This window comes from Eulemur rufifrons, chromosome 28 (assembly GCF_041146395.1).
Source record: "Eulemur rufifrons isolate Redbay chromosome 28, OSU_ERuf_1, whole genome shotgun sequence".
Taxonomy (NCBI): Eukaryota; Metazoa; Chordata; class Mammalia; order Primates; family Lemuridae; genus Eulemur; species Eulemur rufifrons.
In genome coordinates, this window is record NC_091010.1 from 12,307,016 (window position 1) to 12,322,336 (window position 15,321).

Below are 15,321 nucleotides of genomic sequence, written 5' to 3' on the forward strand. Positions count from 1 at the left end.
GTCTCCAAAGAGCAATTGATCCATCATAGCCCTGCCAGTTCATGTTCTCCCAAATTTATCCACAAACACATCTTTTAAATCCTTGACATAGAGGCTATTAAAACCCATATATATTTCTATTTATCATAAAACATTCACTTATTAATATGCATTTAAGTTTCCACCATGTTTCTTTGAATTTTGATAGCTCATATCTTTTCAGCACTGAATAATAGTCCATAGTCTGGATGTACCACAGTTGATTTATCCATTCATCTCCCTTTTTTTTTTTAAGAGACAGGGTCTCACTCTGTTGCCCAGACTGGAGTGCAGTGAAATAATCACAGCTCACTATAACCTCAAACTCCTGGACTGAAGCCACCCTCCCGCCACAGCCTCCCAAGTATCTGAGACACACCACCATGCCTGGCTAATTCTGTTTTTCATTTTTTGTAGAGATGGAGTCTTGCTATGTTATCTAGGCTGGTCTTGAACTTCTGGCCTCAAACAATTCTCCTGCCTCAGCCTCCCAGAATGCTGGAATTACAGGCATTAGCCACCACACCTGTCCTCCATTAACCTATTGAAGGACCTCTTGGTTGCTTCCAAATTTTGAAAATTATGAATAAAACTGCTATAAACAGGTTTTTGTGTGGATATGTTTTTCACTCATTTGGGTAAGTACCAATAAGTGTAATTGCTGGATCATATGTTAAGAATATGTTCGATTTTATAAAACCTGCCAAACTGTCTTCCAAAGTGCTATATCACCAAGAATGAATGAGAGTTCCTGTTGCTTCACACATCCTCATCAACGTTTAGTGGTTGGTGTCAGTGTCTTGGAGTGTGGCCATTCTAATAGGTGTGTAGTAGTATTCCAATGTTGTTTTAACTGGCATTTCTCTAATGACATACGGTGTTGAGCATCTTTTCATTTACTTGTTTGCCATCTGTAAATCTTTGTTGAGGTGTCTGTTTAGACCTTTTACCCACTTTTTTAAATGGTCTGTTTGTTTTCTTACTGTTGACTTTTAAGAGTTCTTTGCATATTTTGGATGCCGGTCATTTATCTTATAATTGTTTTGCAATGATTTTCTCTCAGTCTGTGACTTATCTTCTAATTCCCTTAACGATGTCTGTCACAGAAGTTTAAAATTTTAATAAATGTCAACCTAATCATTTTTTTCTTTTATGGATCATGCTTTTGGTCTTGTATCAAAGAAGGAATCACCAAACCCAAAGTCATCTAGATTTTCAGTTTATCATAAGTCTATTACAAATAATGATACAACATTTAAAATCAAAAGTTTACAGCAAATTTTGTGTGAGTAAAGATTATTTCTTTACATCAAGATGATTAGAAGAAAAACCACCTTGGGATAAATTAGGCTTCTGATGAATTCAGTCTTTTTATTTTCTCCTCCGAAATTATGTAGATTTGTGGGCACAAGACAAAACTTTCATTATAGATTCCCTGTCTTTCCTTAGCTTAGCACAATAATTTATCTGTAGGAAGCATTTGCTCATTTTAATTTACAAATTTGATGTTTCCAATGAACAGATGAACACAATCTTAAATTGCTATTTGTACCCACCTCTCCATTTTACAGAGATAGGAACCAAATATCAGAATGGTCAGTGACTAACGCCATGTAGCCAATCGCTGGTAATTGCAAAGTGGACCTGCCCAACTCCTAGACTACCATCTTCTCTCCCACATCTCCCAATCACGCTTCCTGTCCTCAGTCTAGGACTCCAAATCTCAAAGCTGTTCCTTTGACTACCAAAGTCCTTGTCAACAGCAATAATTAACAACAACAATAGCATCTAACATTTATATGGCCATTGCTATGTACCAGGTAACTTTGTAAGCTCTAACATATGTTGGCTAATCCCCACCTCCTCCCCAATAACTCTGTGAGATTGATGCTATTCTTACCCCTATGCAGAGATGAAAAAAGAGAAATACAGAGATGTTAGGTGATTTTCCTAAAATCACACAGCTAATAAGTGGGGAAAAGACGATCTGAACCCAAGCAGTTAAGCTGCAATGTCTATGAGCATGACAACTACACCTTGCTGTCTCTCTGAGTTGTGCTACTGTGTCCCTGCCTTTCAGCATGAGCCTCTAGGCCAAATGTGATCCTTCTAAACATAGGAAGGATTCACAAAGAATTTTTTTAATTTCAAAACATTAACAGGGTACAAATATTTTTGTTACATGGATAGCTTTTATAATGCTTAAGTCAGGGATATTAGTGTGCCCAACACCCAAATAGTGTTCGTTGTACCTGATAGGTAGGATTTTTAACCAAAATATTTCCTAAATAAAGGCACTGATGAAATAAGGCGCCCATAGTGTCCAACCACTTGCCAATGCCACCTTTTTCAAATGAATCTGCCGTTACTATTATAATAGATAAAAAATGTATTAGTAATTGTAATGGAGTAATTACAATTGTAATGAAAGTAATTACAGCATTTTGAGACTTTTTAGTGAAACAAAAACAATATATGCCCTCTTCAATGAATGTACCTCAAACCCACTCCAAATGAAAAAGGTAAAAATTACTTAATTGATAAGTATATCCCTGTTCTCTAGAATATTTAAGTCTATCTTGGACACTAGCATTTTCTATGTCTTTTAAGGAATTTATACGTTTCAGAGACAAAGACAGTAACTATGAACATTTACACGGACTGGGTAGATTACAATCATTATTGAATGGTTTTATGTTAGTTTGAAAATGTACAGGTTGAAGATTATTTAGATTTCTAATAATAAAGATGTTTACAAAGAGAAAACAGATATTCATCATTAATCTTTCTAGATACCCAGTAAATGAACAGGCAATTTTTTAAATTACAGGGAATCACGTATCATGAACCAGGAAAGGATACTACCCACTTATCAGACTCTCCAGGAGATTTCTAGGGTAAGGAAAGAAAATTAATGGAAGACAGCCATGGAAGACTCAAATTCATCTTCCTTTGAAAAAGCATGGTCTCAGTGGATTTCCTTTTGTATCTACAGAGACAAAGAAGCTGAAAGTAACAACAATGTAAAGCCTCCCCGGTCTCCCGCCTCCCCTCCCCCAGCTCCTCTCCGCTCTGAAGGGTACAGTATGCAGAAACCACAGTTCATTGGCATTTGTCTCTGACAAATAGTAATTTGTCAGTAAATAGCAAAGAATAGTAGTGCCAAGGGAAAAAAAATGCTACAAAAAGCTACATTGTGGCTTTTCTTACTGTTGTAGGGACTGTATGAATAAGAATGCTGGAAATAGAAACTTTCTCATTGGAGTAAAAAGCGCAAAAGAGAAAAGTTTTCACTAAGGTACAGTACTGGTGATGGCAATTTACATCACAGGCCCCCCACCCCCCACACTCACAAGCTTGTGTTAAGATTTGAGAGGATGATTCTAACTGCAGCCAGATGTAATATTAGGAGATCCAAAGAGAACCTGTTTACCTGTTTATGAAAAGAGTTCTTCACGTTAAAGAAAGTAAAATAAAGAACAAAAACAACATTGAAGCATAAAGAAAGGCTTCAATGTGAAAGAAATAATACATAAATATGTTTATATGGTATTGCATTAAAGATACTGCAAATATATTGCTGAAAAACATACGCTAAGGGAAATGAAATTTTAAATGGTTTGGTTTTTCTGTAGGTATAATTCATTACAGAAAGGACTCTTCATACCAAAACTAAAAAACGTAAACCATAAAACATTGGCTGAGGAATAAAAGAAGTATTAGCAGAGTGAGAGGAAAAAAGATAAAGGGAAATAAAAATATGCAAGTAGAATTTGTATGGTCATTATTATTGCTGAAAGGCACATGAAAACTAAAGAAAATCTAATAGAAATGTGGAAGACAAACTGAGGAACTGCCCCAGAATGAACAGGGAAAGGGAGATGGATTGAAAATGATCTAAGAGCACAATAGATATGGAGGACTCATAGTATCAACATATGAAAAGCTAATGTTCCTGGAAACAAGATAAGGACAACGGGAGATATAAATAATAAAGAAAGACTTGACAGATGACAAAATTACTGAGCTAAGGTACAAGTTTCATTTTGCATATGAGAGGGACTCACAGAATTCTAAGCATAATTAATGGCACATAGACCAACTCTAATAAATACTGGTGGAAGTTTTTAAATTCAAAGATATTAGTAAGGTTAATTACAAAGGAGAAAGCACAAGAAAGAAGTGGAAAAGGAATAGGGGAAAAATAAGGGGAAACAGAGAACAAACAAGAAAGAAGAATAAAAAGTAACAGGATGAGGGAGAAGTAGGGGGAGAAGGGGAGATAAGGAAGAAGGTAGAAAAGCAGGGGAGGAAGAGAAGGAGGAGAAGGAAGAGGAGAAAACAGGGAGGAGGGAAGTGTGAAGGAAGAAAGGGAGGAGAAAAAAGAGAAGTACAAGAAGAGAACAAGGAAGGTGAAGAAAAGAGGGAGAGAAGAAGAAGGGGAGGAGGAGAAGGAGGAGAAAGAAAGTAGAGGAAGAGGAAAGAGAAAGAAGGGAGAGGAGGAAGAGGAAAAGAAGAAAAAGGGGGGTAAAGAGAGAAAGATGTGAGGGGGAAGAAAGGAAAGGAAAGAAGAGGGGGAAGGAGGAAGTGAATGCTACTCCACTGTATTACACACAGAAAGAAGACAGTGGAGCAGATTCTACAGAATATTAAGGAGGAAAGTTGTGACACAAGAGTACTATACCCAGATGAGTTTTATTTCATGTGTAAAGGCAACTAAAAAAAGATTCTCAGATATTGTATCTTAGAAATTATACTACTCTTATTAGATATATTGCTCAAAAAGCTACCCTCGCTGATCAAAAATTCATCAAAATAAAGAAATGAACAATGGCTAAATCATAGAATAAATATTCATTCAACAAGTGTAAGAACCATTGTAACACAGAATTCAGTTCAAATAATGACTATAAATATGGATGGAATAAAGCAAAAGAATGTGAATGTCAAATATATCTTAGAAAAGCCATCCATAAATGATATAACTAAGAAAAGAAAGAACCATAATAAACTGGGCCTGAAATTCTATGAACAAAAATTATTAAGCAGGTGGAAAAAAGAGAAGAGATAAAGATATTTTAGCATTATCTTCCATAAGGAGAGAGATGAATATATGGTTTTACTGTTGATTCTAAAGGAGAAATAGAGGTGTGTGTATATTTTTAAGCCTAAAGGAAACCTCTGGAGGGTAAAAGAAAATACTTGACTTTTAAAATACTTAACTTAAAAGTTAAATATTTTCTTTAAGTACTTAAGATAAAATACTTAAAATATGGGAGAAAGACCATAGTAATAATAATGGTAATAAAATGCTAAACACCATGAAAACAATTTAAATGCACAAGTAGACATGACAGAAGATCAAATATAATTATATTTTAATAACTGTCAACAGTTAAATATTCTCCTTTAAAAGACAAGATTAATAAAACTGGCTTAGAAATCTAATGCATGCTAATTGTAAGAGAAATACCTAAAGCACAGTGATTCAAATATGGTCAATATTTGAAATAGTAATCGAGTTCTATCAATATTCAACAAAGTAGGATTTAAGCTATACAGCATTAAATTGCAAAATGACAATTTTATATTGGTAAAGAGTAGAATGTTAATGAAGTTGTAGGTTACAAAAGTGCATAAAGGAAAACTTGATAGAAATGAGAGAGAAAAGTTGGATTCAAAGGCATATAGACAGGCATATTTATCCTTTTGATAAATGAATTAACCATTTATCAAAAGGAAAGAAAGTTAAATAATATTAAACAAAATACATAAAAGTAACTAAAATCACAGTGATGGATGAAAGCAGAGGAATTATTGAAAGTAAATGCAAACCGAAAAGTGCACTTAAAAATTAGTAAGTGATTATATCAGGTGATTTCATGTGCCAGATGTCATATTTTGTGTTTAGCATGTATTTTGTCTTCCGATCCTCCTAACATCTTTTGTGAGGTAAGGTGTTATCCTCTAATTATAAAAATGAGACATGATGAGATTAATTACTTCTTAAGGGACAGAACAACAGTTTGGACCCTGACAGTCTACACTTTTTAGGCTGTACAATTAACTGTGCAAACTGTGAAGTAGGCTAAAAGTAAGAAGCAACAGAAGGGGTTGGGAAGGAAATCAAATACCCAAGCCTTGAAGTGAACATAAGAAAAAAACTGTATTTTTCTACAGAACTAGCGTTGGGGGTGAGAGATGTTTAGGGATGATTCAAGCACATTACATTTATTGTGCAGTCCAACTTCTCTGCTAATGATAATCTGTACTTGCAGCCACTCCCCAGTGCTGGCATCACCGCCTCAGCTCCACCTCAGATCATCAGGCATTAGATCTAGTTCGCTCACATGTGCAGTTTTACAGTAGGGTTTGCGCCCTTTGAGAATCTAATGTTAGACCACAAAATGAGTTTAACAAATTTAAGAAGACTGACATAATATAAAATATCTTTACCATCCACAATGCTATGAAACTAGCAATCAATAACAGGAGGAAAATTGGAAATTAAACAACACACTCCTGAACAACCAGTGGATCAAAGAAGAAATCAAAAGGAATATCAAAAAATATCCTGAGACAAAAGAAAATGGAAACACAACATAACCAAGTTATGGAATGCAGCAAGAGCAGTTCTAAGAAGGAAGTTAACAGTGATAAACACTACATTAAGAATAAAGAAAAATCTCAAATAAATACCCTAACTTTATACCTCAAGGAACTTAAAAAAAGAAGAAGAAGTTAAGATCAAACTTAGCAGAAAGAAGGAAATAATAAAGATCAGAGCAGAAATAAATAAAATAGAGACTGGTAAAACAATAGAAAAGATCAATGAAACCAAGAATTAGCTTTTTGAAAGGATAAACAAAATTGATGAACCTCCAGTTAGACTAAGATAAAAAAGAAAAGGCTCAAATAAATAAAATCGTAAATAAAAGAGGAGACAACTCATATCACAGAAATAAGTACAAAGGATTATAAAAGACTACTATGAACAATTATACATTTAACATGGGTGGTCTGGGCAATGATTTTTTTGAATTTGACCTCAAAAGCACGGGCAACAAAAACAAAACAGACAAATGAGTTTGCATCAAACTAAAAGTCCTATGCACAGCAAAGTAAACAATCTACAGAGTGAAAAGACAACTACAGAATGGGAGAAAATATTTGCCAAGCATAAATCTGATAATGTGTTCATATTCAAAATATATAAGAAAATCAAACAACTCAATAGCAAAAAACCAAATAGCTCAATTTAAAAATGGGCAAAGGATCTGAATAATACTACTCAAAACATGACATACAAATGGTAAACAGGTATATGAAAAGACATTCATCACTAATCGTCAGGGAAATACAGATCAAAACCACAATGAGGTATCACCTCACACCTGTTAGAATGGCCACTACGAAAAAGACAAAAGATAACAAGTGATGTCAAGGATGTGGAGAAAAGGGAATTCCATACACTGCTGGTGGGAATGCAAATTGGTACAGCCATTATGGAAAAATATAATAGTATGGAGCTTCTCAAAAACTTACACATAGAACTACTACATGATCCAGCAATCCTACTTCTTGGTATATATCCAAAGCAAATGAAATCAGTATCTTGAAGAGATATCTGCACTCCCATGTTCACTGAAGCATTACTCACAATGAATAAGATGTGGAATCAACCTGTTTCCATCCACAGATAATTGAATAAAGAAAATGTGAGATAGATAAATGGATATGTGTGTGTATGTGTATATACAACAGAATATTATTCAGCCTTAAAAAAGAAGGAAACTCTGTCATTTGTGGCAAAAGCAGATAAATCTAGAGGACATAATGTTAAGTCAAATAAGCCAGGCAGAGAAAGACAAATACTGCATGATCTCACTTGTATTTGGAATCTAAAACAGTCGAACTCATAGACACAGAGGGTAGAATGGTGCTTGCCAGGAACTGTGGGGTTGGGGACATGAGGAGCTTTTGGTCAATGAGTATGGAATTTCAGTTAGGTATGATGAATAAGTTCTGGAGATCTAATGTATAGTATGGTGACTATAGTTAATAATACTCCATCATATACTTGAAATTTGCTAAGATAGATCTTAACTGCTCTCATCACACACACAAAAAAAGTGATAACTATGTGAGGTAATAAGACATCTTACTTAGCTTGATTGTCATAATCATTTCACAATATATATATTACAGTATATAAGTATATGTATATGTAGTCAATGGAAGAAGGATAGTCTTTTCAACAGATAGTGCTGGAGCAATTGTATATCCACAGACAAAAATATGGTGGTGGGAGGCGTAACCCAAACCTCAAAGTTTATACAAAAACTAATGCAAAGTTGATTGTGGACTGAAATATAAAATGTAAAACTATAAATGTTTTAGGGAAAAAAAAAACCACAAGAGAAAATCTTCAGGGTCTCAGCCTTGGAAAAGTCTCGATATCAAAAGTATACTCCATGAAAGAGTAAGTTTCTAAATTGAACCTCGTCAAAAATTAAAAATTTTTCTCTGGGAAAGACCCTGTTAGGAGGTTGAAAAAATAAGCTATAGGGTGGGAAAGAATATTTGTAGACCACACATCTGACAAAGAACTAGTATCTAAAATATATAAAGAACTTTAACAACTCAACAGTAATAATCAAATAATCCATTTAGAAAATGCGCAAAAGATAGGAACAGATATTTCACCTAAGAAGACAGATAGCAAATAAGTATGTGAAAAAGTGTCCAATATTATTAGTCATTAGGGAAATGCAAATTAAAACCACAATATATCACTCTACACCTATCGGAATGGTAAAATGAAAAATAGTGAGAATACCAAATGTTGGCAAAGACATAGAAAAACTGGATAATACCTACATCTCTAGCACAAATGTAAAATGGTACCATCACTCTGGAAAGTAGTTTGGCAGTTTCTTATAAAACTCAACAGGCAATTGTCACAAGACCTAGCAATTGCACTCCTGGGTATGTATCACATGTAAATGAAAAAATGTTTATACAAAAATGTACACACAAACGTTAGTAGCAGCTCTATTCATGGTTGCCAAGAACTGGAAAAAACACAGATGTCCTCCAGTGGGCAAATGGTTAAACTAACTGCAGTTAGCTAACTGGGATACTACTCATCCATAAAAAGCAATGAACTGTTGATACGCACAAAAACCTGAATGAATCTTGAAGGAATTGTGCTGAGTGAAGAAGCCAAAGCCAAAAGATACGATTCCATTTATATAACATTTGAAATGACAAAAATTTCAGAAATGGGGGACAATTAATGGTCTCTAGGGGTTAGGGACAGGGTGGCAGGGGAAGAAATGTGATGGAGGTGGGGGTGGTTATAAGAGGGCAATGCAAGGGACCCTTGTGGTGATGGGACCTGTTCAGTAACTTTACTGCGGTGACAGACACACAAATCCACATGTGACAAAATTATATAGAATGAAGTGCACACTTACATACATACACACAGAGATAAGCACAAGAAGAGAAGTCTGAATAAAATCAATCAACTGCATCAATGTCAATACCCTGGTTGTGATATGATACCAGAATTTTGCAAAATGTTACCCTCAGGAAAACCGGGGAAAGGATCCTAGGAGATTTCTCTGCAATATTTCTCATAACTGTATGTGACTCTATAATTATCTCAATAAAAATGTCAATTTAATAAAGATACTCGATAATATCATACTTAATCTGGAATCCTAGTCAAGGAGTTTGAACTCTTTTAAATAGGCAGTTGGGAGGCATAGAAGCTGGTTGAGTGTGGACGACTTGATTAGAGCTGTGGACCGAAAGAATCAACATGATCATAGTGAACATGATGGATTGAAGGAGAAGTTACTAAAGGCAGGACGCCAGGAAACCATGATGAGAGCTCAAGTGAGAGTTAATATTGAAGCCAATAATGTACCCAATGAAGTTCAGAATGGATCCACGCCTGCAGCCACTTCAGCAACCACATATCCAACACACGTTCACTTTGTTCAAGTTCTTTTTCAGTTTACACTATATTTGGGAATCTGATAATAAAATAAAGGTATTTCCAACAGTCATTTCACTACATTAAACTCATTCTATTATGCCATAATTTTAACATTCTGTAAAAATGAAAACAATTTTTAGTCTTTGGTTTCAATAATTTTATAAATGTAAGTGAAATGTGTTTTCCAATCATTCTGATGACTGGCATATTCTTAAAATCATTTTAAGGTATTTGAAGATTGGAAAAATACATTAGACTTCTGGTTTTAATTAATTTTAACTAACTGTTTATAAAATTTTTATTAAATGAGTTTGTAATCAATGTTTACATGTCTGAGAAAATATAATTTAATTTTAATGTCTGGATTTATTAGTTTTGTAGGCAGCATTTCAATTTTAGAGAAATATTATTTAATGAATTTATACATTTATGTAATTATGCAAGAAATAAAACACAACAGGAGCGAAGCTCTTCTCCATGCACTAAAGATTCCGGGAGATCATCAAACTGCAGATCCAAGATCTGAGTTTGTCTCTGCCCCCCGGGCTCTCTCCATAACGTCAGGCTGCCCTGGACAGCTTGTTAACACCTCTGATGATTCCAGATCTAGAAGGAGGACTAGGCTTACCTTATGGGGTTGTCCATCCTGGACACGGTGAGGAAGGCAGCGAGATTGGCTGTGTAGGAGGAGCACACGATGAGGGTGAAGAGCCACCAGCTGCCCATCACGATGCGCATGGCCACAGAGTTCGCAGACGATTCACCACCTGCAGGAGGCAGGCAAGGCAGATTGCCCGGGGGCTTCTACTCTCCCACCCCAACGGAGATGCTCCACCCTGTGCCCAGGCATGCAGGCCACCACAGGTGATGGGCTGGGGACCAGGAAGTGACTGCCAGCTGGTCTGGGGGACTGTGCCAATTCTGGGAAAGGACCCTAAAACCACCAATCTTGGAAAGGGATGGAGGACCACAAAATACGGAAAAGTTAGGACTGGCCTTCTAGCTATATGAAGTTTGTTAATGCACCACCGATAGAGTTCTGAATATCAAAATCTTCTGATTATAAGATTCTACCTCACAGTGGTAAGAACTTCTAGGGCCGCAACTGAAATTCACATAGAATAGACTTAGGAATTCTGTAAATATAGAATTACCTCCTACCCAGACAGAGCCCTAACTTTCTTTTAAACCTCGAAATGAGATGTACCATATCACTTTTATTAATATTCAGCTCTCACTAGACAGCTTTCCCTCCCCCCAGGATTTTCAGAAGTCATTGCATGTGGCTTTTGGTCAGAAGCGGCCTCTTTGAGGCCAGTTATTTCTCCCTAGTCCCTTAGGTGGTAGCAGAAGAAAGCTTCTCAGTGCCTATTCTCCTTACATAACCACGCAAAGCCTTTGGCACAGAGCAAATAGGGCCAAGACTCTCATTAGGAACTTTGCAATTTGCTGTTTCCAGTCAAAATTGCACAATCCTGTAACTCACCACTGGATAAAAGAGCTATCCAGACCTCTCAGAGGCAGGAGAGTTTGTATCTCAAGCATGGCTGGAGTACTGCTTAGAGGATTGCAACACAATTGCGATTTTTTTCCCCCATTAAGTCTTCAAATTTAAGCAAGGTTCAGAGTTTCATTTGACAATCTCATGTGCATAGCAACCACTCTGATGTGGGAGGGGAGAAAGGTGCAAAGCAGAACTCCAAAGTTAATTTTATCTAAAGTGGAGAATCAGGATTTAAAGTTGAGTTCCTTGTTGTCGTTTCATTTAATTTCTGTCTAGTATTACTCCGAGAATTTGGGTGCAGCGTGATATTAGTGCTGTCCTAGAGATTAGATAAGATTGCATGCAAAATGACTTAGGTAAAACACGTCTGAGAACTTTGCCAGTGGATAAGCCTTCCAGGCCCCTGGCGCTATTCAAACATCGGGAAGCCAGGAAGGTACCTTGCTGCACGAAGGCTCCGTAGACGATCCAGATGGCGCTGTGCAGGGTGGCGGAAGCGGACGGCCGGGGCTGGGCAGCGCTCTGAGCCCTCACGGCCTGTATCCTGTTCAGCACGAATATCAGCACACCGACCACAGGGATGGCCGCTGCGATGCAGGCCCACACGGCGAAATCAAACGGGGCAAAGAGGGAGAAGATGCTGATTTTCTCCTCGGGCTTCCTGATCAGAATCCCCACCGAATAGTCCATGTACCGCTTGCTGAAGTCCACGACGCTCTCCCGCTCCGGGGTGATGGTGATGGCAGAGATGGCCAAGTCTGCTCTCTGAAAGGCAAACACGTCTTCAGCTACGGCAATCCTCAGCTTCCTGCTGGGTTCCAGCCCGGGTCAAGGTCTACACTCTGCCCTTCGAACTGTTCTTCTGCTCAGGGGAAACGGATTTGAGAGCTGACACCCTGTGACTCTAAATATTGTAAGGAAAACCCGATACTAAGCTGTTGCTCCCTCCATCACCCTACAGATTTCTCTCCCCAGCCCTAACACTCCTGGAAACCGCTTCTGGAGGAAAGTGTCTAATAGAGCATCTTCATTCCTCTATGAATTGTAGCTTTTGTTCACTTTCTTACTGTTCCCCCCTACCAAACTTGAGCTTCCTCCTTTCCCTTCCCTACCCTCCGCCTGCCACCATGAAGGCCCTTGATCTTCTTCTGGCCTCTCTGCATCCTTCCTACACATCAAGGCCACAGACACACTCCGCTTCTCCCATGGAGCCTCTCCAGACTCCATTAGCCCACAACATCTCTCTCTTTTCTTAAAGACTTCAGACGCTGGATGGTGAGTTGTAATGACTACATTGAATCTCATTAACATATCAGTCCCTGATGGTTTTATAAGCAGCCTCTATGCCAGAGAGAAAAATAATCCAAGAATAAAGGGGTCATCCACCTATTTCTATCTTCCACCACCCTTAACTCATGGCCTACAGACACATGAGTTGATTCTTCCTATAGTAAAACCGTGTTGTCAAGAGTCTCTCCGGCCAGACGCAGTGGCTCATGCCTGTAATGCTAGCTAGCACTTTGGGAGACCAAGGCAGGAGGATCACTTGAGGCCAGAAGTTAGAGACCAGCCTGCGGAATAGTGAGACCCTGTCTTTACAAAAATTTTTTTAAAAAAATTAGCCAGGTGTGGTGGCATGCATCTGTAATCCCAGTTGTTTTGGGAGGCTGAGGCAGGAGGATCACCCACGCCCAGGAGTTTGAAATTGCAGTGAGCTGTGATGACGCCACTGCACTCTGGCCCTGGCAACAGAGCTAGATCCTGTCTCAGAAAAATAGAATAAAATAAAAAACAGTCCCTCAGGACATGCTATACTGTGACCTCGAAATTATGTCCCAAAACTTTTGCTTTCCAAAATGGGCTTTATTTTAAAAACAGAGACCCCAGTAAGATGGGTCTAGACTGTGGGATGAGGTTGAGAGGGTCATGCCTAGATGGGTGGGCGGCAGGTAATAATGGGGCCTGGAGTCCCCCTTCAACCACAAGAACACTGGAAGGCACAGTCATCGTCCTGATCTTGGCTCTTGGGCCCCCAAGTAGGAGGCATCAGCAGAACCAGGTTTGCTTTAGAATGATCCATTGTGACAGCTGATCCAACCCACTTGCTCAAATTGGGGAAACACACATAGAAAGATTTTGTAAGGTTTAATATATGGGCTAGGGGCAGATAGACTGATGTACTAAACTGAAATCCAACAACATATCCAGAGTAAAGAGAAAAGAAATGTTGCAGGTGACTACATCACAGCCCTCCTCTTACATTTGCCACGTCTGCATCTCTGGTTCTTGCCTCTGGGTTCATTTTTAGGATTAGGGCAGTTTGGAACATATTGAAGGCCTGAGAAAGAGATTTAGTGGAGCGAGACAGGTATACACTACAGGGTGGAAGGAAATTGATTTATACAGCAAGGCCCAAAAGAGGCACAAGGGAATTGACTCATGACACAGGTGGAGGGCTCGGCCTGTGACAGTGGGAGAGGCTGATGGGGGGAGGGGGGAGGTGACCCTCCCTTCTGGAGGGGGTGCAGGTGCCTGCAGATGTGAATTTCATAGGAAGTAGAAGTAGAATTTCACGCTCAGACGTCTCAATTTCTTTCCCAATATAGAAGTGCAATATTTTTTTTTAATTGAGGATAGAGGATTATCAGGTAGCTCAAGGAGAAAGGTAAACTTAAATAGTCTCTGAGAGATGTAGCAAAGAGGACCAACAAAGGACAAGAGACTCAGGCTCTACTGAAGGTCCAGCTGACATCAGAGACCTCACATATTTTCTACATCAGTCTGGACAGATTTGTAATTTTCTTCTCTAATTGCATGCAGCAACCTGGACATCAGAGTCAAGAGGTTAGGTAATAAAATCAATTCAGGGTTGGGTGCAAGAACACAGGGAATCACAAGAGATGAAGGGGACAGGGGTTTGGGTGGTTAACCATGGAGGGCACCTCGGCAGGGAAGGATGCAGCATCAGAAAGGCACAGAAGTATTAGCGAAGGGTGAGCCTCAAATACAGATGCTACACAGAAAGAACCAGACGCAGGAAACCACATCTCGCATGACTCCATTTACAGGAAATGTTCACTAAAGCAACTCTGTAGAAAGAGACTGATGGCCGCCCAGGGCTGGGGGTGGGAACGGCATTAACTGCACATGGGAAAGAGAGATCTCAGTGGGGTGCTGGAAATATTCTAAACCTAGATTATGATGACAGTTGCACAACTTCATACATTTACTAAAAGTCATTGAATTGTACATCTAAAATGGGTGAATTTTGTAGTATGTAAATTTCATCACAATAAAGTTGTTTTGAAATAAAGATTAAGAGAAATTTGGAAGGATGATGGGCCTAGTGTCTGCCTTTATAGGTTATAAGAAAAAGGGCCTGTGTTATAGGGGGAGAGGCTCAGAGGAGTCAGAAGGACAAGAAGCTGTGGTCATGGAGTGGGCTAGTGATGGTGCCAGGTAAGACACTGACAAGATGCACGTCATGGACGCTGGAGCGGAGCAGGGCGAAGGTCCCCACAGGTGAGGAGGTCCAAGCACTGGGAGCCAGGGATGTCCCTAGGGATGGCAGAAATGGTCAGAATGGTGGCAGCAGAAATATTGGAGAGGGAGGGTTTGAGTCAGGTGCCACTATCATAAAGGATCATGGGGAAATGACCCAGAGGTCATGACGTGACAAGGACAGGGATCAGGCATGGTGAGTTGGCTTCCTGCTGTGTGTTTTAATGAGGAGGCAGATTCTGCAGGAGGGAGGAAGAGTGGTGATTTGAAATGAGCGTGAGGAGCTGGG

The 15,321-nt window shown here is 38.6% G+C and overlaps 1 protein-coding gene across 2 annotated transcripts in view; it reads right to left on the reverse strand.

The window, feature by feature from the left end:
* GRID1 (glutamate ionotropic receptor delta type subunit 1) overlaps positions 1–15,321 on the reverse strand; it is a 680,971-nt gene that overhangs the window by 93,539 nt on the left and 572,111 nt on the right. For both annotated transcript variants that reach the window (XM_069460227.1, XM_069460228.1), the window contains exons 11-12: positions 11,972–12,296; positions 10,656–10,794 (exon numbers count right to left, since the gene is read on the reverse strand). In XM_069460227.1, coding sequence (XP_069316328.1) covers positions 10,656–10,794; positions 11,972–12,296 — 464 coding nt within the window. The remainder of the gene's footprint in view (positions 1–10,655; positions 10,795–11,971; positions 12,297–15,321) is intronic.